The following is a 25,739-nucleotide window of genomic DNA, read 5'->3' on the forward strand; positions in this document are numbered from 1 at the left end:
CAACAGTGTTCCTGTTCCACCAACAGTATCCTATGCACGTGCCCTGCTGGTAGTTGGTGGGTAGGCAGCGGCTGATAATGACCAGGCCTGCTGTATACCATTCCTTTTCCACCAACTGCCGGCTACGCACGTGGTATGACAGGAGTTGGTGAGTAGGCAGCGGCTAATAGTGACACAGTACAGGAGCATGCTGCTCACCATACTGTTGTCAATAAGCTGTCGTATCTTTAGTCAGATCTTTTTCCCATACCTCGTCAGGTACAGTACAGAAGATCTTCCCGTATCGTACGGACTGGCTTATTTGGGCGGGAGTATTCCCCCTCCCGCCCTTGTGCGGGATTGTTCCTGGCTTCGCTCATTCCTTCAGGTGACACTGAGTGATTGAGAGCTAAGTGCCTTGTGCGTGTAGCCTTGCTGCGCGGGTGGCCTTCCCTGATGGCTTGTATCCGAGGCTGCGGGGACAGGCGGAGTCCTTCACCATCGGGAGGCATTTCCTGCGGGACCAGCTTGCGTACTGCGCGTAAGGACGTCACGTCTCTGAGCATGGTTGGTCCTGCGGATCCAGTTGGTTTCTGCGCAGACGTCCCTCTTCAAGGTGAGTCTTGCGGGTCCAACTGGGCTCTGCTGGGACCTACCTCTTCAAGTCCCCCCGGTCCAATGTTCTTCTCATGAGTGTTTAATAAATTGAGGTGAACTTTTGGACTTAAGCAGAGGGTTTTGAAAAGGGTTTTTTAAGGTTTTCCATGGGGATTCCTCCCGCGGAAGTCCTTATCACTTGCAGAAATGCCCGAGTTTCCTGCTTGGTCTTTGGGTATGATGCGGGTAGGCTGTAACCTCCTCGCAAGTCAGGAGCGTTGAGTCCCACTTGTGTGGATTCTCCATGAGGTTTTGGTAGTTTTGAACATAGTGATCAATTATGTTAAGACCACCAATTCCATCCTGGAGCTTCAAACAACGTAGTTCTCGACGTTCCCGCTATGCGGGGATGTTATTTCCGTTTCCGCAAGCATTGCCCAGAAGATCCTTCTTGGTTTCAATTCCCAGCGGAGCGCTAGGTATGTGAAGGGTTTTGCCTTAACACTGTACCTGCGCTCGTCTTACGGTTACTTTACTTCCAAGGTATTCCTGGCGTCAATTCCCTGCGGGTGCTAGGTATGTGAAGGGTTTTGCCTTAACACTGTACCCGCACCCGTCTTATAGTTACTTGGTTGCCGAGGTACTTGGCTTCAATTCCCTGCGGGTGCTAGGTATGTGAAGGCTTTTGCCTTAACACTGTACCCGCATCCGTCTTACGGTTACTTGTTCGCCAAGGTTTTCTTGGCTTCAATTCCCTGCGGGTGCTAGGTATGCGAAGGGTTTTGCCTTAACACTGTACCCGCATCTGTCTTACGGTTACTTGTTCGCCAAGGTTTTCTTGGCTTCAATTCCCTGCGGGTGCTAGGTATGTGAAGGGTTTTGCCTTAACACTGTACCCGCATCCGTCTTACGGTTACTTGTTTGCCAAGGTAAGGGGTATTTTCCCGCCTACTTTTTGATTTTGAATTTTGAAATTCGAAGAGTTGGTGGAAAGATAAGAACAGTCTAAAACTCTGAAACGTCGTGCGACGGTTTCTTCTGACTGTGTCAGATCGTGCAGGAAGTTATGGTGACGTGACAGTACATGGTCATTCCAGACGCTTTTTCAGGCGCGTGGGCGCGATTTTTCGGGCGCGTGGCCGCGAAATTAATGGTACGCGTCCTGTCAACAGCTGTTGCCAGCTTGCTCGGTGCCACATGTCATGGTTTCATTGCACCTTCAATTTCTCTCTCCTTCGCATTAAATTCACCGCATTAATTGAGATCACTATATAAAGGGGAAGAGGGTCCTTTGTAATTCACATCTTCACTTCTTCTCTTTCATCTCTAAGGCGATTTCTGGTGAATACTCTCTTAATCAGTTGAGCATTCCTCCGAAATCGTTTCTTCTTCCTCTGCAATATGTCTTCACATGATGCTGAAGCTGTAGTCGATGATAAGAGTACTGCTGGCGAATGCCAGTGTGCTCTGCCCGGCGATCAGTACAGGTATGTTGTTAGGAAGTTCATGCTCGATCCTCTCGAGCCTGAGTTTCCTGAACCCCATCAGACCGTGTACGATGCCCCCAGTGGCAAGATCGGGGTATATGCTCATTCTTTGTTTATGGGAACCTTAGGTTCCCATTGACAAAATTTGTGTACCGTGTCCTGGAGAGGCACGGTGTGCACCTGACCGAGGTGCATCCGATGGCGATTGCCAAGATTCGGCACTTCGAGTGGGTGTGCCGGATTCTGGGTATTGAGCCCTATGTGGACCGCCTGATGACCTTCTATACTTGGAGGTGCATCCAGGGGTGGTACACCCTGACAACCCGGATCAAGGGTTTGAAGATTTGCGCGACCGAGCGCAGTCTCCGATCGTGGAAGCGGGAGTTCTTCTACATTTCTGCCCGCGCCGTCCCCATTGCCATGAAGTTTAAAAATGGCCAAGCAAATCTGAGCCACCACGCCACCAACTACCAGGAGGCGGAATGGTTCGCGAAGATATCCCGGGTCCAATCTCCGGTTTACCGGTTTGCGGAGTCCGGGATGGTGATGCTGGGGATGAGCCGGGTATGGAAGGAGGCGTCTCAGGTTCCCATCCTTCTCGAATACGGTTTGAACTCTACTCCTTATGGTATGTCTTGTTTTTCTTGTTGATACGAGTTTGTCTTCTAACTGTTTCTTTTCTTTCAGAGGGGAACGATTTGGAGTCGCTCCTGTACCCGCGGGAAGCTGATGGTCCCGCGCGGATGGGTACTCGTGCTCTAGACGAGAACGAGCTACCCATCCTGGAACAAACGGCGGATCGGTTTGTGGAGGTCTATCCGCTGGGCCACGAGATCCTGAGCCACCGGCGGCCAGGTAAGGCGTTATTCTATCCTCCACCCCTCAATGCTGTACCCGCTGCTGGAATTCCTGACATCCTGTCTTCTTCTGAGGAATCCGCAGATGGTCCTCCGTTGGTGCGGAAGAAGAGGGCTGCCGGCGGGAAAGGGAAGGAGAAGGTGGCCTCCACAGCTGATCTGGTGCTTCTATCTGACACCGAGTCAGATAGTGAAGAGGTGGCGGGGAACCCCGGTGGTGAGAAGACCACTGCTCCGGAGGCTACGACTGTTACCTCCGGAGAACCAATGACGATGACGGTGACCGGCATCGAGAGACCGGCTCCATAGGGTTCGTCCCCGCCCGTCCGTACGTTCAAGCTCAAGAAAACCCGTAAGTACAAACATCCTTATCTTTGTAGATTTATCACTTTATAAATTTATTGTTAAAACACTTGTCTCCTTTGTGCAGGCGTGGATGTTGACGCATTCCAAGGTGGAGCGCAGAGGAGTACCTCTCCGCCAATGACGGTAGGCTCGGTCAGCCTACCTGAGGCGTCGACCCAGGCGCCTGCGCCTGCTTCCGCTGGTCTAGTTGCTCACTCCTTTGAGCCGACTGTTCCAGCCGAGATGACGTCACCGCCGGCGGTGAGTGCGATATTTACAGCATCCTTAACCGAGCCGGCGGTTACTGTTGCTGCTGACTCCGCGGCGGCGACCGCGGCGGACACCATGCCTCCGCCATCGACTGCGGCGGAAACCATGCCGCCTCCGCCATCGGCCTCGACGGCCGAACCTTCAGGTACGCGCGGGGCTTCTCGCCAATCTTTGTTACCTTCCCATCTGCCTGACCTTTTGGATGGATTTCCCTTAGGTTCAGGTGATGGGTTCGGTGGCTATCGGCCTGTAATCGACCCTACAGGTGCGTAGGGTTCTTTTGGCCTTCATATTTTTCTTCATCTTTTCCTAACTGCTTTGTTTCTTTTGCAGTGTCGGATTCCAATGAAGTGTATGTTCCGCGATGGAACATCCGCCGAGGAACAACCCTTCGTACCCCTGTGGAGTGCGTGGAATGGGCTCGCCACGCTGCTCCCCATGGTGCGTTGGGGGAAGCCATGGCTAGCTACCAGGAGGGTAGGCTAACCAATGAGCTTCGGGTTCTCCAGGCCCGGATGCAGCCGCGCGTCGAGCTGCTTTGTCGTGAAAACGACAAGTTGAAAGCAGCTCGCGCCAAGGAAGTATCTCAAGCGCGGGCTCTTCGGGAGGAGAACCAAAAGTTGGCCGCAGCTGCTGCGGAGAAGGAGAAGGCCTTCAAGGCCCTCGAGGTTGAGGTTCAAGCGCGACTCGAGGCCCGCTCCAAGGCTGCCCAAGCTGTTAACGAACAGCTTCGGCTGGCTAAGGAGACTGCGAGGAACGCAACCGAGAGGGCCACCAAGTCTGAAGCCGTTGCTGAGCCTTTACGCGTGGAGAACGAGGAGCTCAAGGCCAAATTAGAGGCTCTCCAACGTGCTCATGATGCCTTGGCGATGGAAGATGCCAAGAAGCTCCAGGAGATCTTAGACCAGAGGGGCGTGCTTGACCATACCTAGCGGAAGCTTAAGGGTGTCGAAGAGGCTGCCGCAAAGGAAGTGCTACGCGCCTGCACCCAAGCTCAAGCCGCCCTTCAAGAAGCTCTGGTTGCCAATGAATGACTTCTTCGAGAAGCGTTGTCTCAGGTATGTTTAGCTTTACGTCTTCACGCTTTCCTTTGTACATAGAAAGGGTGTTTGACACTTGTATTTTTTTTGTAGGTTGTGCATCGGGTCTTCTCAGAGACTACTTATGATGATGCCATGAGCGCAGCCCTCAACGCTTCTCATGAGGATGGGGAAAAGGCCGGCTTCCTGCTTGGTCTAGGGTTCGTTGAGAAAGGCGTCCCGCCTTCCAACTTCCCTTTGTTCGATGTGGACACCGAAGCTGCATATGACCAAGCGGTGAACCAATATGCCGCCTTCCCGCATCCGGTGGTGGAGAAGGTGAAGGAAATCGCTGCTGCTGATGATGGACTTGCTATCCTCAAGGCTTTCCTTGAACCGCCACGCTCTTCTGATGGGGCGGGTCCAAGTGGAAGTGGTCCTGAAGCTTGATTCTGAAGATCCCCTCCCGCTGCTAGGATAGACTAGATTTTGTTTTGTAGGCGGGTAGTTACCCAGCCATTCTTTGTAATATATCTTTGTGAAATACAAATCTTTTTGCGTATAAGATTGTTATTTCCTTCTCTGGGTTCCTTGCTTTATAAACTTATGACTTGCATACTTAGTTTAAATTAGCAATTTTCTAAGTGTTTAGAATAAGTTACCCTGTTGAACGTGGTTGATAATGGGTTAAAGTTTTGCTTCCTCTTTCGTGATTGTGCGGGTAGAACCGTCACTTGCACTTAATAGGATGGCTAAACTTTAACTTTCATCTGACCTGCGTGTAGGTTTTCCTCATCTTTTGAGGATAAGTTAACCTTTGAACGTGGTTGATAATAGGTGTGAAGTTTTGCTTCCTCTTTCGTGATTGTGCGGGTGGAACCGTCACTTGCACTTAGTAGGATGGCAAAACTTTACCCTTATCTGACCTGCGTGTAGGTTTTCCTTATCTTTTGAGGATAAGTTAACCTTTGAACGTGGTTGATAATAGGTGTGAAGTTTTGCTTCCTCTTTCGTGATTGTGCGGGTGGAACCGTCACTTGCACTTAGTAGGATGGCAAAACTTTACCCTTATCTGACCTGCGTGTAGGTTTTCCTCATCCTTTGAGGATAAGTTATCCTTTGAACGAGGTTGATAATAGGTGTGAAGTTTTGCTTCCTCTTTCGTGATTGTGCGGGTAGAACCGTCACTTGCACTTAGTAGGATGGCAAAACTTTACCCTTATCTGACCTGCGTGTAGGTTTTCCTCATCCTTTTAAGAATTTTGTTTTGAACCGTTCGACGCGCGGTTGTCGATAGGTTAGTGTTCAGTTTCCTTTCATGATTCATGCGGATAGACCGGCACTTTCATTTAATGGGATAATTGAACTCTTCCCCTTCAACTGACCTGCGTGAAGGTTTGCCACGTTATTGGGTTTGTGCGGGTAGGACCGCCTTCCCACGCAACGACTTCTCGTAATGTGAATGCCGTCACCAGTGTTGCATAGTTTAACCGTTCGACGCGCGGTTATTGATAGGTTATTATTCAGTTTCCTCATTATGATTCGTGCGGATAGACCGGCACTTTCATTTTTGGGTGCTGAACTTCTCCTTCAACTGACCTGCGTGAAGGTTTTGTTCTGTTATTGGGTTTGTGCGGGTAGGACCGCCTTCCCACGCAACGACTTCACGTAATTATGCGGTGAAAGCCGGCATATTAGTGTTCAGAAAAGTAAAATCATCAGCTTCGATGTTCTAAAGAGAATCATTTCCATTAGAAGTGGCTCTTGGCCTTTTCTTTACAAATTGGAATTGATTTACATGCAAATTGTGTAAATGAGCTCCCTTCCATGTTGGGATGAGAGTGCCATCGAGCCGATACGCACCTGGTTCGTGATCTCGTTCTTTACGCAGCATGTAGTCTCGACATTGAAGCTGGAACTTTTATTCGTGTTTTCCCCAGCTGAGGATCTACACGCACCCGCCTGCTCAGCCTTTATTGCGCCACGAGGTGCGCGAGCGTCCCATCTCTGACAAATGCTTCGACCATGTCTTTTACGTCTATGCATTCTTCAGTGTTGTGGCCTTTTGTCTTGTGAAAGTCACAGTATTTGCTCCGATCAGCATCATGACGATGTCGGATTATTGGAGGCTTTGGCCACGGGAGCTCTTCAGTAGCGAATATCTCAGTGACGCTTTTGGTGAGTGGCGTCCATCTGGAGTTCCGGTGCGGATGTACATTATCCCTTCCGCCCAATCGATGTTGCAAGCCGGATGAGGTGTCAAAGTTTACCCTTGACTGCCAAATGCCTAGCTTCCGCTTTTTATTTAGTCGGGCGGTGAGGACGTTGTCTTCTCTCGTCTTCTGAGTGTAGAGGTTTGTGCTCTGTGGGAGATCTCTACCCAGTTGCTTCTCCGTTTCCGCATAGCGTTTTGCTGCTGTCATGATGGCATCCCATGTGGACGGCATGCCATCTTTACCCGTTAGGGTGCGGATGAGCTCTGGGTCATGCGCGCCCTGGATGAAGGCAGCGCGAACAAGATCTTCGCTGATATTGCCCAAACTTAGCTTCTTTGAGTTGAAGCGAGTGATGAAGTTTGGCAGAGATTCATCTTCTTCTCGTATGCATTTGAGGATTGTCCATTGCTCCTCGGTATACTTCCGTTGCTGACTGAAGTGTTGGCTAAACTTCTGTTGGAAGTCAGCCCAGTCGTAGATGTGGTTGACCGGTAGACAGTCGAACCATGCTCTAGCAGCCCCCACGAGCGTCATTTGGAACATGTAACACCACGTAGGTTCCGTCCAACTACTGACGGTTGCCCCCGCTATGAATCTGTTCAAATGATCATCGGGGTCAGATATACCATCATATGTGCCTATGCTTGACATTTGTTTGGCACTTTTTGGGGCGATTGCTTCCGCAATGTCCCTTGCAAATTTGGACGTTCCCGCATTTGCAACGTTTGGTCTGAACGTTTTGGAGAAGTCTCGTGGACTTCCACCTGTGCTTTTTGGTTTAAAGGCTTGTCCAAAATGCCTTTTCGGTTGGGATTCCGTTTCCTTACGTTTCCCTTTTGCCCTATGGCGAGGGTTCGCGTCGGAGTCGGATTCCTCCGAGTCATCCTCCAAGTATTCGAATTCGTCGGCCTGTTGTACGGAACGCAAGCGTTCGTCCAACTCAGCCTGGAATTCCTTTTGTTGTTCCTCCGCCCATGCCTTAACTTCATCGAGAGTTTGGCGGGGGAGTCTTCGTTTCTCAAACTGGGTATCGGTGGATCCCAGTAGGCGATCATTTACTGCACTTGCCCCAGCTTGAGTAACTGGGGTAGTGTTCGTAAAATTTACTTCACTTGCCCCGGCTTGGATAACCGGGGTAGTGTTTGTAAAAACTGTGTTGTCGGTATTTCCCCCAGTAGCTGGGGTTGTGGTTACCGGAATTTCTCTAACCATCTTTATAGAAGTTTGAAAAACTGGAGAAAAATGTAGTTCTAGCTTTATGCACGGATGGCGCCAATGAAGAAACACTAACCTGACCCCGGGCAGATTACTGGTAACCTGGGGGTTAGATAGATGTTTCCCACGAGGGGTTAGACCCTGAGAAGATGGTTCTTCTGATAACCTGCAAAACAGACACCGTGAGCTTGTCACTGAGAAGGGGGGGGGGGGGTTCCTCCTTGTGACCACCCTCCGGCGTGAGAATCAGACTAGATTGCTCTTTAAATATAAATGTATATTAAGAGATTACTAGAGCAGATATCAGGTATAATATGATGATATAAGATGATAATATGATAAGATGAGATGGTCATACCATTTGTGATATTTATAGCCGAAAGTAGGTTTCCAAGGAGGTATGGCCGGCTGCAACAGTGTTCCTGTTCCACCAACAGTATCCTATGCACGTGCCCTGCTGGTAGTTGGTGGGTAGGCAGCGGCTGATAATGACCAGGCCTGCTGTATACCATTCCTTTTCCACCAACTGCCGGCTATGCACGTGGTATGACAGGAGTTGGTGAGTAGGCAGCGGCTAATAGTGACACAGTACTGGAGCATGCTGCTCACCATACTGTTGTCAATAAGCTGTCGTATCTTTAGTCAGATCTTTTTCCCATACCTCGTCAGGTACAGTACAGAAGATCTTCCCGTATCGTACGGACTGGCTTATTTGGGCGGGAGTATTCCCCCTCCCGCCCTTGTGCGGGATTGTTCCTGGCTTCGCTCATTCCTTCAGGTGACACTGAGTGATTGAGAGCTAAGTGCCTTGTGCGTGTAGCCTTGCTGCGCGGGTGGCCTTCCCTGATGGCTTGTATCCGAGGCTGCGGGGACAGGCGGAGTCCTTCACCATCGGGAGGCATTTCCTGCGGGACCAGCTTGCGTACTGCGCGTAAGGACGTCACGTCTCTGAGCATGGTTGGTCCTGCGGATCCAGTTGGTTTCTGCGCAGACGTCCCTCTTCAAGGTGAGTCTTGCGGGTCCAACTGGGCTCTGCTGGGACCTACCTCTTCAGAAACCATTCGACATGAAACATATATCTATGACCCTATGAGGCATTTAATCAAATAGCTGGCATGCATGTCAAACAATTAAGGAATTCAATCAAAACAGCCAATGCTAAGTATAAAATGAAGAAGAAACCCAAAAACCTAATGTAAATGTAAGTAAATCAACAGCAGTCAGTGTAGAACAATACCGTTAATTGAAGGAAACAGAACAACAAAGTAAAATCCATAATCACAACCTACAAAACATAGGTCACAACTTAAAATTAAGTGACGCAAACGGATAAAAGAAGGATGAAGAAGGAGAGACCTGTATGAAGGAAAATCAGGATTGCAATATGTGATTTTGTAATGGAGACAATTTTTTTTGTGACGTGTAAAAGGAAACGAACACGTGTAGGGTCATCACATAGCTGATGAAAAGTACAATTCACTATGCTGTAAGTACAACCTATATTTCCTAACTCCTCCTGATTTTGTGTATATATATATTTGAAAATAGTTTTAAAAATTTTATAAACCAATAGAAAGTTGACAAGTATCGGATAATATAGATCATAATAATTAATATTAATTATATATTATATTATATATATATTTTTTTCAAACTATGTTCTTAATAAAATTTATACCGGTATGTTCACAAGAAAAAAACTGAACAAGGCTATTTTTTAGATAATTTTAAAAACTTATTTATTAAAAGTTATTAGAGAAAAACAATATTAGTGTTAAAACTAATTAGTTGAGAGAAAAAAGAAAGAGAAATTATAAAAGAAAACCATAGATGTCTTGATATTTGGCATGGAAACTATGGAGAATAGTTTGCAATATGGTTTGCTACCACAAACGGTTTGGTCTAACTTCTTACACACTAGCACATGATGATCGGTTTTCGAATGCGTAATGGTAATTTTAAATTACTGATAACACCCTAACAATATTACATTCAAAAATTAGCATTTACACAACCAAAATTCTCCCAAATTTCAAATACATTTAAAAGTTATCTAAAATTGTTGTTGACATCTACGAAATGTTCTTCTAAAAGGATTCATCTTTATGCCGCTTCTCGGGTGGTTCTTTTGAATGTCGTGTGGAACCCGTCTATTGAATGACAAACTATTAACCGGTAGATGACAGCTGGCATGACCAAGGAGGAGAAGTACGATAGACAGGTCTTCTCTGTTGGTAGCATTTCAGGTTCCCAATTTTTCATCAAAAATCACGATGTAAATTTATGAATCCCATGTTGGTCCGTCATCCATGATTTTAATTTTTTTGAGGTGGTTAATAACCTCGGCTCTTCCCTCAATCATTCAATGGAGTCTACAGTACCTGCAATCGGCACTGTTGAGATTTACGACGACCTCAATTTGGCTGCTACATTGGGTCACGACAACCCCCACCCCCGCATGTCAATCCAAAATAGCGTCTACACAGGCAACATTTCGTTTTAATAGTAACCGACTCCATGAGTAAAACAGAAAGGTTTTTTGAGCAATTTTGGGGTGCTGAGAGAAACGTCGTCTAGAGGAAACATGGAGAAGAGTTTTATGATAAAAATGGAGGAGGGGTGTGTTTTATGATAAAGTATTGTGTTAGAAAAAATAGTGAATCGGAGGGTGTTTTTGTAGACAAAATTATTGTCTTTAGAAAAAATGGTGAATCGTAGTGGGTTTTTGTAGACAAAATTTGGGTGTAACCATACGACGAGTCTAGTGATTAACGCCGCGTTTATAGACGGGTTGAATTTGCACAATTCCAGATTCATATCATCATGCATGCTTTATCATAATGAGAAAATAAAAATCTCCACACCATCCGCCATATAATGCACTTTACGCGGCGGAGTTTAACATGCATGCTTTATCAGATTTTCTAGATCTTCGCATGCTTATTCAGATTTTCTAGATATGCGCGTGACCCTTATAAGCCACGGTAAGTGCTTACCGGGATGGTAAACACGCTCCTGCTGTTGTCTTTGAAAGCCTTTTACAGCCTTTTGTGATTTCGAGTTACCTTTAAAAGCACCGTATAGGTCTTACCGTGGCGTATAGGGGATCCCAGAAACCACTATATAACATGCGATATCTATAGGCTCCATACAACAAAAAATCGTTAATCCCCCACACCACTCCACCCATACAGCACGGTAATACCTTGCAAAATAATAACAATGGAGCCCGAAAATAGCATCTACACAGCCACTAAAATTTCGGTCTGAAATAAACAAGATAATTGTGGCTGTGTGAATGCTATTTTGAAGCCCATTATTATTAATATAGAAAACGGTCTCGTCGGTCTAGGATTTAAGTCCTTCTCCTCAATATATTACCCTGAAATAATAACGATGGAGCCCGAAAATAGCATCTACACAGCCACGATAAATTCGGTCTGAAATTAAGAAGATAATTGTGGCTGTGTGAATGCTATTTTGGAGTCCATTATTATTAATATAGAATACGGTCTCGTCGAACAATTTAACGTGGTTGGTCCAGTGGATATTGGTGGCTGTGTAGATGCTATTTTGGAGTCTTTATTAAAATCAATATAAAACAAGGGGGATGAACGTGCCTAGAGGGCCCCCTTCATATATCCCAACAGTCCCGAAAATCCCCAAAAGGTTTGAGGGATTTTGGAATTCGGTCAGCGAGGAGTAACGACTGGTGTCTGCCATTACTATTAATTGTTGAACAAAAGGTTGCAGACGTATTTCGAAATTGAAGCAATTGTCGTTAATGTCCGTGTTGTGTAGATGTTATTTTGGAATTGTTATACTAATACTCTATGTCACTGTTTAATTTGTTTTAAAATCTTAGGACTAGTTTGTAAGTACTCGCTTGTTCGTTCTAATGTAATCGTAAATTATAACACTATTATTATATTTCACATTTTAAAGATTACATTATCATTATATATTACGTAACAGACGTAAAGTTTGAAACAATTTCATATTCATCGCCATTTAATATTAGTATACAATGTATATATATATTTTATTAACATTGAACGATATCAAAAATGAGACGATATTATAGTACTCGCTTAACTTTTGAATTTCTAATATAAATATTACATTACAAAATAGCATATACACAACAACTATTTGACACATTTATATAGTTTTTTTTTAAAATACCATTAGGTCATAACATTGTAATCCTTCGCTGATAGCATTTCGGTACGGTCATGACTCCGCACCCAACTGATTGAACATCTCAACGATGGGTGTTTTATAATACAAATCACCCAACATATATCCCACTTGTAATAGGATGTTGTTGTACATATTTTGAAAGACAGCTCACGACAACCGTCCTCATCTTCACTGTCATCAAATCTGATGTACAGAGGTAGAGGGCTATCTACATTTTATACATCTGCATTGATAACAATGAACTTGAAAATAGCATCTACACACCCACCACAATTGAGAATGACCGACGATGATAAATTGATTGGTGAGATAATTTTGATGAAATACTCATCTTTATTTGGATAGTTTCTTTGCTTGAGAGTTATGAATAAAAACATGTTAGAAGTGTTTGGTTTGTTTTGATGGTGAATTTAGGGGGTTTAGGGTTTTATACACGTTATTTTTTTGGAACACATTATACGCTAGGTATAGAGCTTAACGCGGCTGTTCTTGGGCGACTTATTTTGGCAGCCTAACAGAGTGAATAATGTTTGTGAATTATATGTGCCGTTAACGACTATACACGGAGGTTATGGGCGACATTACTATTTGCATGCTTTGCAGTGTATGCAGATTTTTCAGAGGTTGCGGATTTCCACGTGACCTATATACGCAACATAATGTACTATACGCGACGGGTATGGGCGTCATTACTATTTGCATGTTTTGCAGAGTGAATAGGTTTTTCAGTGTACATAGGTTTTTTAGAGTTTGCGGATTTCAACGTTACCTATATACGCAGGGTAATGGACATACCGCGGCGGTTAAGACGAACATTTCACTTTTCATTTGACAGTTACAAATTTACAATATTTCATTTCTTACTTTTATATTACTACTATTTCTAAGAGAAGAAAATATTATGCATTAAGTTTTCTATTCGCAATGTAACGTTACTCTAAATTTAAATATGAACGACAATGTTTCTACTTACGTCTCGATATAAATTTAATTCAATACCGAGTTCATACAATGCGCAGCCAAAACACGTCTCAGTTATAATATATTTTTGTTTTCTTTATGAATACCTAAAGAAAACTTTATTTCTGCCTAAGTTTCGATAAATTTAAATTTTATTAAAACAACGTCCGGTAACACGCGAAAAATCTTTAATAACTATATGTCTAATCAATGTCCCCACCGCAACACGTGGGCTAATGTGTATCAACGTTCCCGCCGCAACGCGCGGTGACGTTTACTAGTTATGATTATAATACATTACACAAGAACACGTGATGATCGGCTTTGAATGCATAACAGTGATGGGTTTGAAATTTAAAATTACTTAGAACACAATAACAATACTACGTTCAAAATTTAGGATTCACACATCAAATATTACATTTTAAAGTGTTGTTGGCATCTACAAAATGTTGTTATGAAGGAATTCATCTTTATGGGGCTTCTCGGGTGGTTCTTTTGTATGTCGTTTGGAACCCGTCTGTCGAAAGCAGGGCTTATCGGCTTGGTCAGAATAAAGTGGTGTAATTCGCACCAGTTCCTCCTCCGTTGGTAGCATTTTAGGTTCCCAGTTTTTCATCAAATTTTTATGATGTAGTCAATAGCCTCAACTCTTCCCTCCATCATTCAATGGAGTTTACAATGCCTGCATGTCACTCCAAAATAGCGTCTACAACCAACATTTGGTTTTAATAGTGACTAGCTCCATGAGTAAAGCATGTAGGTGTTTTGAGCAATGTGGGGGTCGTGAGACAAACATTGTCAAGAGGAAACGTGGTGGAGGGTTTATGATAAACATGGAGGAGGGGTGTGTTTGATGATAAACTATTTTGTTAGAAAAAATGGTGAACCGGAGTGGGTTTTTGTATACAAAATCTGCATGTCCTAATCGCCCAGGTTATGTCTTAACGTGGCGGTTAAAGACGCGGTATATTTGCCCATATGGTAGATTTTAGTGTGATTGCATTACCATTATACGCCGCTTATAGTCCTATTAGGGGCGGTTTATGGTCAATTTTTTTATTTTTCTTTTTTATTCCACACTAATTAGTTTTAAGTCTAATTTTGTTTTTCTCTAGTAGGTTTTAAAAATTAAGGTTTTAAAAAAATCTAAAAATACAATGTTGTTCAGTTTTTTTTATGAACACAACAGTATAAATTTTAATAAAAATAAAGTTTATAAAATATATATATATATATAATTTTTAATATAAAATAAATATTAATAATTATTCATCCCTATTATCCGACACTTATCAACTTTCTATTAGTTAATAGGATTTTTTCCATAAAGAAATTATTTTTTATATTTATAGTCATTTTTAATAAAAATACAAGAATTAAAAATTATATTTAATAATAAAAAATAGAGAATGTTGGATTGGTAAGACCACCCGTAGTGGCATGTTATGTTAAGAACATCACAACAAACTTTAAAATAACTCAATAAATTGTTAACATTATACTACATTCACATACAACGCCATCTATACAGCTGGTCTGCCATGTGACAACGGTATCTAACACAGGCCGCCTCAACGTCACCTTCTATCAACAGAGATTTGTATCGAATAAGGTTTTCCATAATCATGCAAACAAGAACCCCGACATTTGAAACATTACCGTTATCCTGAGGAACATCTACCTCAACCAAACCAACAGACATGTCATACTTGATAACCAACAGACATGTCATACTTGATGTGATGACTGGACTTGCTCCAATAGTGAATAGCATCAAGAAACCACCCGAAAAACAAACTTATCATCTCAATGTAGTACGCAACATAACGTCGTTTTTCATTCCTCCATCTCGTGTCGGTCCAATATTGGGTAATTACCATGGTCTGCATATCAATATAGACCAGGAGCCAGTCCGATTCTTGAATCCATAAGGGGAGATAAACGTAATCAACCTCCCAAAATGGAGGGTATGGTTCTTTTTCACCGGCCATCTCCCTAGCAGCTAACGAGTTCGCATCTTTCATATGATCGTAGAAATCAGGACGCAACACCGTCCAACTTTGTTCTTCGCTTGGATATTTTAATAGCCTTGACTGTCTAACACGCATCATTCTTACGGTCCACGCTTCAACGTGCTGTACAATTTCGTGATATACAAATATTATGTAGCAATAGTACATGGTGTACATAATTTGTTGTAATTTAATTTAAATAAAAATAATCACTCACAAGAGATGACAAACACCCGTTGGACTCGAAACCAAGCAACGCACCCCAAAAGTTACGATCTAACGGTTTGGTAATGAAACGAGTATGGCAAAACGGTGCATCCCCTTTGTTATAAAAATCAACAGCATCCTTCGACCAACTCCTAGACTCTTCGACTTCAACCGCATTTCTTTGTTTGTTCGTGGTGTTCGACAGGATCTACTTCTTCTGGACCTCCCGAATGAGTACTTGACGACGTGCAAGAAACGTCTAACATAGACGGCCTCCTTACACGCCTCCAAAGTTTGTCCGTCATTTTTGCAGATTTTGGAGCCGGTTGAGAACAGAAAAACCCGTCGTTATTGTTCTCCATATTTCATGATTTTTTGATGTGTTGGAGGTCATGTTGGTTTATATGTTATAATAGTCGGGGTGTTGAAATTATGGTAACATTCTAAATGCCGCGTATAACACTTAACGTAACGTTTCACGTACACCAGACAGGCTTTAAGTACTACGAGATTCCTGACATGTCGGACACTAATGGACCATAACCGTGGCGTTAAGGGCTTAACGGGGAGGTTAGAGATATTTGTAACTCAATTTAAATCATCAACTCAACCTTCCCAAACCCCAGACAGGGTATGTCACCTCTCTCCCAAACGCATTCATTCCCCAAATTTCACCAAAACAACTACCATACGTTTCAAACAAAATCTATGTAGATATTATTTTGAAGAAGATACAACCTATCGAACACTATAAGTCAGGTGGGAAAAGAGCTAACGGTGGCTGTGTAGATGCTATTTTGGACAACTCTCTGCTCGTCTGACAGGGTTTATTTCAGTTTGTTTAGTTGGTTGTTTTTATATTTGCGTATATAATCCCTCTCAACGATGGTTGTATACCCAACCATTTTTTTATATCATTGTCAACACGGTGAAAATATCTGAATGTAATAGCTCCATTATAGGTGTTACATTAATAAAAAATAATTGCATATTGATTTTTAAGTTTATATGACTCGCCAACTTGACATGATTGTAACGTACTGGCTTATACGATTCTCTTACAACAGAACATAGAAAACTTAACGTCGCGTATTTACGGATTGCAATTTGCCCGAGTCCTCACATGTTGAAAAATAAGGGACATAAACGCCACGTACAACAATTACTGTGACTCTATTGGTACACCGACAGGCTTTGGGTACTGAAATATTCATGTGGGAAAATAATGTACAAAACCGCCACGTTTAGTACTTAACGTGACAGTTAGAGATATTTGTGCCAGCCACAACCACTCAGTTTAAATCATCGTCTCAACCCCCCTCCACTCTCCCAAACTCATACACCATATTTCATCAAAATAAACTCTGTGTGGATGTTATTTAGAAGAAAATTAAACCCGTCGAACAATCAAAGACGGGTGGGAAAAGAGCTAACGGTGGCTGTGTAGATGCTATTTTGGTCAACTCTGTGATCGTCTTCTATTGTTCTTCAGATTCAATGGTCATCAGGGAGGGACAGGGTTCATATCCGTCACAGTAGTTGGCTCCGTTTGTATTTATGTATATAGTCCCTCTCAGTGATACTTGTAAACCAACATTTTGTTTATTTGATTTTCAATTGGTGTTACATTAGTAAAAAATAATGACATATTGATTTTTAATTTAAACGCAACGTGCATAACATATATGTCTGTGAGACATTGATTTAAATATACAGTCAATTGGTTAAATCAACAGTAGCACATTCGACTCGCCAACTTGACATGATTCTAACATACTCGTTTATACGATTTTCATACAAGGCCCTCCATCCGTAAGCCTCTTCATTTGAAAATCTCGCCCAAGTATATACCGGCAACGGCACTGGGAAATCTCCTTCAAGTTATATATATATTCAATGAGTATCTGTAACATTAGCAATGGCCAGGACCGGATGGTTACGAAATTGCTCTAGACCCTCTCTCATCGGGAAAAAATTTTGGCTGCTATGTGGCTCGAGAAGTATTAGAACACAATTAAATGCTTGAGCAACCATGTATCCGTGGGCGGGTAACTGAAACCAACGGTTTCTAGGCGCATCTTTAACTGTTTCGTAAAATTCTAAATGGTTACGGGCCCTCTCAAAAAACTCCGGCTGCTCCGTATTTAATCTTGCCCTCCACCAATCTGGGTTCCTATCCATCTCATTCTTCATGGCAACCCTAACCTTGCTCCAACTCTTTTGACCCATTCCTAAGCCCTCAGCAATTGCCCGAAAACCGCAGTTACCGTCAGGCTTTACGTCTATGATCCTTGCGATGTACGGGTAACTCCAGCTGGGAATAAGGTCCTTATACCTTTTCACCGCTGCGATGTCTTTCGGATCAACCACTAAAGGAAAACCTATGGCACTCCTGTCTCCTATTTCTTAGACGACCGTTTTGATGGTTTAGGAGGGGGATTTTTAAGATTTGAATGGGACTGCGACCGCGAACGCTCCAAGAACGAGGGGTTTGCTCAATGTTCTGTGATGACGAAGGGGTGTACGAGGAAGGGATATACGAGCTGTGCCTCGCGACCTCGATTTTTTTGATAGCTGGTTTATGTTTGAACACCCACGATGGTCCTCCCGTTTCTCTGGCTCTTTTTTATTTGAGTTGCCGGGAAGAACGAACCAAATCTTCGATAAAAGACTTCTTTTTTGTTTTGGATCTTTACGTATCAAAATAGTCTGTTTAAGCTCTTCCATTTTTGCCTCGAAGTCTTGTTCTTCTTCCAGTGCAACCACTGGATCGAAGTCTAGCTTCCTCCAGAACGAGTCTATCGATTTTAATGGAATAGGAACACCTTTATTAAGGTGTTGCTCCAGCTCACACGCACACGACAACCCCATAGACGTTCGCAACTGGTGTCGGCACGTATATCCAGACTCGGTCATCTTTTCAGGCTTTCCATTCTCCTTTTCAAGTAGCGTAAGAGCCTTAATCAGCACTTTATAATGTAGCATGTAAAAACCTGAATGTTATGGTCTTTCTTCAACTTAATCCTGGAGTGTTCAAATGTTGCGCCAATTGCAACCTTCTGGGCTTCTCTAACCTCAAGGGCATAAGCCGCAAGCGCGTGGAGGGTGTTGTTGGCCCCGTTAAGGTGCCTTTTCAGGTTCTCGTGCTGACTCTCGACTCGGTTTGTTGTAGTCTCGTCGAAGTTTAACCGATCGGCCATCCAGCAAGATACAAACTTTTCCTTGTCTCGGTCCAGCCAGCTATGATGGATATAGTCCCATACCTCTGAAAAGGAAACAAAAACAAACTTATGAAATGTACTACTAGATTAACACTAACTGTATATTTATAATTCGAAGGACTTACTTTCTTTCCCAATATTGCATAACATTTCTTGCAACTTTAGGCAGTTATATTCGTAATCATCGAACGTGGGAGACTCACACAAAACCGTCCACAATAGAGCGAAATCTTCTCTTGCCTCGCTATCATAGATACCCTTCCACTTTTTCTTTATATTCTCCCGTATGTGCCACCTGCATAGGTTTCTGGTAGCATTCGGGAATACTTGTTTACAAGCATTCATCAGGGCGGAGTCTCTGTCCGTGACTACGACGCACGGTTCAATAGAATCATCGAGCATAAATTTGAGGTGCTCGAGGGCCTATGTGAAATCCGTTTGGCGTTCCCTAAGTAGAACCTCGTGCGCGCTACAGAACGACTTCGACATCGACGTCACACCAATATACTGCACAAACGGACACTTGTACATGTTTGTGTTGTACGTCGTGTCATTCAACAACAAATGGGGGAACGCACGCCACATTCTAAACGACGTGTCATGACAAAAGAATACATCCTCCACGCGGTTTATGGAAGAGTTCTCCCGTGTGTAATAAACGAAATGGTTATCATTTAGGAAGTTTTCAAATACCTCCAACCAGTTTTATATGACGTTAATAAATATTTTTAAACATCCGTTGCAACAAGTCAAATTCAAAAACGTGAACCTGCATTGGGTATCGCCAACTCTATTTTCTTTTTTCAACTTCTATATAAGATTGTGTACGTCCTTGTCAATAACGTAGGTTCCGGGAAACCATTTGCGTAAGAGTGAAACAATTTTTTGCGTCTTCAAGCCATCCGTGTGTAACCTCGCAACCATATCAACCTCCTCGTCGGAAATTCTCCTTAGATACGCGTGACCCTCATTAAAGACGAACGACTCGTGGTTGTGCGTATCGTTTACGACCTGAAGCTTCCAATTATCACCAACACGGTCGTGCCTTCCGTTTAGCTTAAATGGACATCCATTCTTTATACTGCCGGTATGCCTGATTGTGGTGGTGAGTTTTGGTTCGCCGCTACGATTGCATCCAAGATCCACGGCATTTGGCCTAGACCGCTGGACAACAAAAACACACCCATGCTCCCGACCTCTTTTCTTCGCCCACTGCTCAAGCTCCTCACGGGAAGAAAATAACTGAAATAGTTATAACGCCAGATTTAAAACACGTTCAAACTACTAATTACAAAATATTTTAATTGAACAAAACGTATGGTCTCGTACGTTATCCGTTTTATATGACACCCTTGTCTCGCGAATGTAATTATCACCATCGTCGTCGTCATCATCTTTGTTACCAGAATTATGTATGCCGTAATCTTCGTCACTAGTCTCTTGAGGGGTTTCAAGAATATGGTCCGGTTCTGGTTGTGACTGATACGAGTCCCCTACTGGTAATGGGTATGAACGTTCACTACAGAAATACAGCTCCTCGGTATTAAACTGATAAGAAGGCTAGGCAACAGTATTAAACTAGTACGAAGGCTGGGCAACGTAATGCGGATCTTCTGATAAATGGTATGACGGCTGACCATAATCATGTTGAGGCTGTGACTAATACGAACTGCTGCTAGGCGCCACATCCCAATGCGGATGGTCGTGCACAAAATATTCCTAACACAATATATTGTTAACAAATCTAATTTCAAAAATGATTGACGACGGGTAAACCAAATAAACATGTGACAATACCTGGTTCAAATTTGGTAACGCCGCCTCCCCGTCATAATCTACAAACCCCGTTGGTGCCTGATTCAAATCCGGAATACTTGACTCCCCGTTTGTCCTCAGCGGGCCCGGAGTATAACCATCGAACAGCCATAACATTTTTTGAGTTGGGGTTTTGGACACCTTGTATATGCATGTTTGCATGCTAATATATACTACAAGGCTTTCTGGCTGAATAATTGATATGTGCATATACGCCATGTTAAGCGCTAAACGTGGCGTATAAGTGGTCAACGAAAGTTTGCTTCAATCAAATTGTCGGACGACAACGACGTCGTTGATCAAATTAGTCGCGTCAAATAAAATGCAACGGTAAGAGCTATACGCGGCGTCTGGTCCGGTATGGGGTGTGGTTAGTAACACCCAATAATTATTCATATCGTCATTATTATATTACCCAATGATTAATTATTAAATCAAGAAATTAGTACCAATCTTGTAACTCGAACAAATAACTTTTCAACTATAAAACCCCACACAGCCTATACTTGTCCTCAAAATGTAACGATTCAGACGAAACCCGGTATACCCTAACCGGTAGACGATAGTTACGTCATATTTAATGTCGGGTACATGAATTACCATAGTAGTTATACGAGAATACATGGTTCACTGTATTGATTGTACGTGAATATATAATTCATCGTATTGAATATGCGATTATTCGATCGATAGTTATTGAAACCCGAACGAATCGAGGGTTCAATTATAGACGATATCTATAATATTTAGTGATTATACGAAGCATTAATGCTTCGGGATAAGTAAAGTTCAGCACAAAAAAAGAATTTCGATTTAATGGTACGTCGGTACATTAAACGAAACCTTTAATACCAAACCGAGCAAGAGATGATCGATCAAGCCGAAAAAAATGCGCAATAATTAATAATATGATGTTTTAAGTTAATGAAAGTCATGGTTTAAGTTTTTAAAATTTTTAAATCGGTTTTGTATAAATTTCATTTTTAGCCGAAAAACGACCGTTTTAGCCTCGTTTTAAGCCGAATTAAACATTTAACCAAAAAACGAACTGAACCAGATTATCCAAAACATTATCCGGATTTCGAGAATCCAAATGAGTGGCCAAGAATGGAGAGGTGGGTCCCACCCCACACCTCCTTATTCCGATCGGACAAGGGCTTGCCCTTATTATTATTTTTTTTCTTTTTTCTCAACAAGCATTCAACAAATCTTCATCTCTTCTTCACATATGATCCAAAAACCGAGACTTGGTAGCAAGAACAACGAGGTAAAGATTGAGTATTTCACGTTTTCATCTTCCTTTCTCGAGTTATTTGCAAGAAAATGAGGTTTCAAAGATGAAAACCGATTCTTGCATGATCAAGTGATGCATACGGGTTATACAAGGGATCTTGGTCCAAGAAAGGAGTTAAACGAATCAAAAACGAATTTTTACGGTTAAATCTTTGTTTTTGGAATCATAACCGAAACCATGAAAGAAATGGCTTGATCGTGAGTGTAACTTGCTTGGTATTGTGGTATGTTGGTTGTAGGTTCTGTATTTAGTGGTAGATAAGGCGGAAAGACGAGTTTGTAGCTTGTAGTGGCGGAAAACGAAAGGTATATTCGGTTATGTTCGGTTTTGGAGTTTTTGGACAGATTGTTGATGGTTTAGAGTTGGGTCATGAAATTTTACAGGGATGTTCTAAACATGAAAATAAGAGTTCTGTGAATTTTTGGTAATTTTTGGACAAAGGATGAATATTTGGTGAATTTAATGCTCGGTTTTGGCCAAAAATGGTGAAAAATAGATAAATATCATGAAAAATTCTGGAAAATTGCAGATAAGCTTTTTATATCATGTATAAGTCACACACAAAATTTGAGGTCCGTTGGTAAAGTCTAAGTAGGCTTTTCGGTTAAACGAGTTCTAGGGTTTTCTAGCTCGGTTTTAGTGAAAATGGCATGTAAAAGAAGATTTCGGTTCTGAAAAAATTACAGGGGACTATGTGGATGGCAGGGGATATCCAGGAAAAATTTGAGATTTTTCTAAGATCGTTTGGTATTTACGACATATTTAGTGTTTAAATGGTGTTTAAAAATAGATAAATAAATTTTAAATATAAAAATTAATTATGGAAATATTTTTATAAAATTCTCCACTGTCAAAAAGTCTTTTGTGCAAAATTTCAAGATCCGAGATTAAACGGATAATTATTTGTGCAAAAACAAACTTTTAAAGCTTAAAACGAGTGAACCGGTAAAGCTCGCTTAAACGAGCTGACTGGTGTATAAAAACCCTAAAAATAGACTATTTTCATATAAATGAGTTAAACAAGTAAAAATAAATCATCCGAAAATAATTCGGGTGATTTGAGTAATTTTTGTCCGATTTAACAGTTTCCGGTACGCTAAAAACGGAAACGGGTCCCGCGGCTAATCGGGGCGTCTAAACCGAGCTCAAATTTCACAACTCTAACTAAATTATCAGTCAACAAATATTTTCGGGTCGTGTGTGACCAAACCCATTTTTGAAACATAAAAACGGATAACCGTGCTAGGCACGCAAAACGAGAAAAACGACTAATAGTAATTGTGACCATGGAACTCTAAACGATATCACAATCTGAGTCCGGAGAAGTATTTCGGGACAGTACTGGGTTAACAGTGTCCCCAGATGTACCGGTTAACTTGGTTAAAGTTATATTAATAATGAGTGTATAGTAACGATCGTAGGGATCATATTACAGATTGGACGTGTTAACTGATAATGATTGTTGTTACCTGCTTGCATGTGCTAAGGTAAGTTTCACGAGCCCCTTTTTCTGAACTGTTTTCGAATATTTTCTCGGGGCGGAAGCATGTTTTTACTGAAATGTTTAAGTACATACTGAACGCATGGATTTGCGTGGATTTATATATATTTTATTGTACGGGAATCGTACGGGAATGTACTAAGATGGTAATTGTCTGAGTTGCTAACATTCTAAGGCCCCGGAACACGAGTGATTAACTGAAAGCCGGTAGAGTATGGATAGTACTATTGGTCTGACAAACCCAACTGGTCCGGCATGGATTTGCTGATGTTTCCCAGCCAGTTGCACATGTCTATTTTGTTGTTATTTATTTTGCTATGTAATGTTATTCATAGCGGTTTGGGGCAGTTCCGTGGGCGGGGGATATGCCACGGGGATTGTGTGTGATAGTCAGAGGTTTCACTTGTGGGCTCAGCATAATTACATCGAGTTTCTGGGTTAACATTGCCCCCGGAATGAGTATAGTACTGGGTTAACAGAGTCCCCAGATAATATTATATTTTGATATGGATTTATCATGGTTTACTCAAATTGTGAAACTCACCAACTATTCGTAGTTGACCCGTTTTCTCACATGCTTTTCAGGTACAATTAAGATGAAGTGATTGCTTACGTGCTAAGTGCTTGATGTGTGTAAGATTTGCGTGCAGGATATTAGGATACATTATAACAAATAGAATTGTGTATCGTATTGTATGATGTGTGTATCACTTAGACGGTAATGAAATACAAGATAATGTAATTTGAAGTATATTAATGTATTCAGTTTTCTTTATAAACAATGTGGTTGATATCAGAGGTGTCTGTTGCATCCCGTTTACGTTTCCGCTGCGGTTACGGGGTGTTACAGAAGTTGGTATCAGAGCCATTGGTTATAAAAGAATTAGGATGTCTTTAAAAGATATCTAAAATATAACCAGTAGCTCAAGTATTATAGGATCTGAATATCAACTAATAATATATAGTGACGGGATCTGGATGAACTTGAATGGACAAGTGAGTTATTATGGTCCGGAACATAATAACAGACTTGTCTGCACGAGGGAAATTCAAGGGAAGTCACTGGGTACATTAATAGGTAAAAATGGCAACATATGTGTAAAGTATATAATATTATTTATACGTGCTAATGTGTATATATATATATATGTACATATCTTGTGGGTACATGTATTGAGAAATGGGACCCGGATAAGGAACCGGGGGATGAAATAATAAAAGTACCGAGGATGCTGAAATTTCTAGAGCATCGGTTGATGATAAGTCTGACTTATCGGGCCATAGTTATGGTAGTACCAAGTTAGATCTCCCGTTTGATATTAACCAGAAATATCTAGTAACCGTCACTCCCAACCAAAATTGATAAATCCTTTACCCTACCAACACCGGTACCGTATATCTTAATAACTCCCTATGATCACCCGAACTGCCGACCCTCACGTACGGATGGACCTGTACCTGAACCCATTCTTATTCCATTAAGATAAATAAATAAATAAATAAATAAAATAAAATAATAATAATAATGAATTTGATAATAAATGAGCAGATAAAAATAATATATAGAAATATATATATGTATTGCTCACTCTCAAACATATGAGACATACCACCTCCAGATCGAGAATTACTGATTTTAGCAAACCTAGAACGCCTGAGAACATTGACTGAGCAAGTGATAGAGTTTCCCATAATGGTAGTTAATAATATTGAAGGCAACCCATGTTGCGCGATTACCTTGAACCTTGCAACTCCCTATGTTAACCTTACATCCGTTAGATTCCTATACCCATGTATACTCGAATAGAATGATTACCCATACACAAAGAGGTGTTGGAATCATTATAGCATAGTTGGTTATTCGTTCGTAGGTGGTATACTGTGTATGCCGGATATACGAATAAACACGGATATTATAACTCCGTGGTACGTAATCGTTTGGTGCGCACGGTGAGCATGTATCGGTTATGCTGACATGCAGAAGGATATTGAAATCAAGTATATTAAACATTAATCTTTGTTGAGAAAGATCTATATGTCAGTTGGTGACAAGGGTTATGAAATATATTTAAACGTTAACCAACGTCAGGTTAAGTCCATATGTTATTATATTTGTGGGACATATATACTAGATACTGGTATGTGTAATATGTATGATAATATTTGGTGTGTATGTGTACCTGCTGTTATGATTGAGCTGGTAACGAGTTATAAGGTGGGATTAGTATTGATTACTGCGTACGGGATGAGTACGGCAGAAGGACATAAAAAGAGTAACTCCAATGATGGAGATTGATATGATTCAGTTGATTGCTCAAAAATAGCAGATGATGATACCGAATGTAGTATCACAGGTCACTGCTAGTGTTGATGCAAATGTGATCGCAGAATTATAGATCGAGCAATCACACGATTATGAATATTTCAATTCTTAGTGGTATTACTAAGAGTGATAATGTCCCACCGAATACTATTATGACTACAAGTATTAGTTGTAAACTAAACATGAATAGTAGTCGTAATGAATTAGATCCGGTA

General features: G+C 41.9%; 2 protein-coding genes across 2 annotated transcripts in view; one reads left to right on the forward strand and one right to left on the reverse strand.

Moving 5' to 3' along the window:
• LOC143628655 (uncharacterized) overlaps positions 1-25,739 on the forward strand; it is a 190,931-nt gene that overhangs the window by 28,785 nt on the left and 136,407 nt on the right. The gene's annotated exons all lie outside the window — the stretch shown is intronic.
• LOC143628628 (uncharacterized) lies at positions 17,264-18,936 on the reverse strand. Its single transcript, XM_077098165.1, has 4 exons — positions 18,717-18,936; positions 18,364-18,635; positions 18,067-18,307; positions 17,264-17,739 (listed from the first exon to the last, which is right to left on the reverse strand). Exons 1-4 carry the CDS (start codon positions 18,934-18,936, stop codon positions 17,264-17,266), a joined length of 1,209 nt encoding a protein of 402 aa, XP_076954280.1.

Source organism: Bidens hawaiensis, unplaced genomic scaffold (genome assembly GCF_021521415.1).
Source record: "Bidens hawaiensis isolate Kalapana, Puna unplaced genomic scaffold, B.hawaiensis_p1.1 tig00005035_1, whole genome shotgun sequence".
NCBI classification, from domain to species: Eukaryota; Viridiplantae; Streptophyta; class Magnoliopsida; order Asterales; family Asteraceae; genus Bidens; species Bidens hawaiensis.

Coding starts and splice junctions, on each gene's coding strand:
- LOC143628628 (XM_077098165.1), bottom strand. CDS start 18,936: ATGAATGCTTGTAAACAAGTATTCCCGAATGCTACCAGAAACCTATGC. Junction 18,636..18,716: donor ATGCAATATTGGGAAAGAAA/GTAAGTCCTTCG, acceptor TTTCCTTTTCAG/AGGTATGGGACTATATCCAT. Junction 17,740..18,066: donor TAAACAGACTATTTTGATAC/GTAAAGATCCAA, acceptor GTTTTCCTTTAG/TGGTTGATCCGAAAGACATC.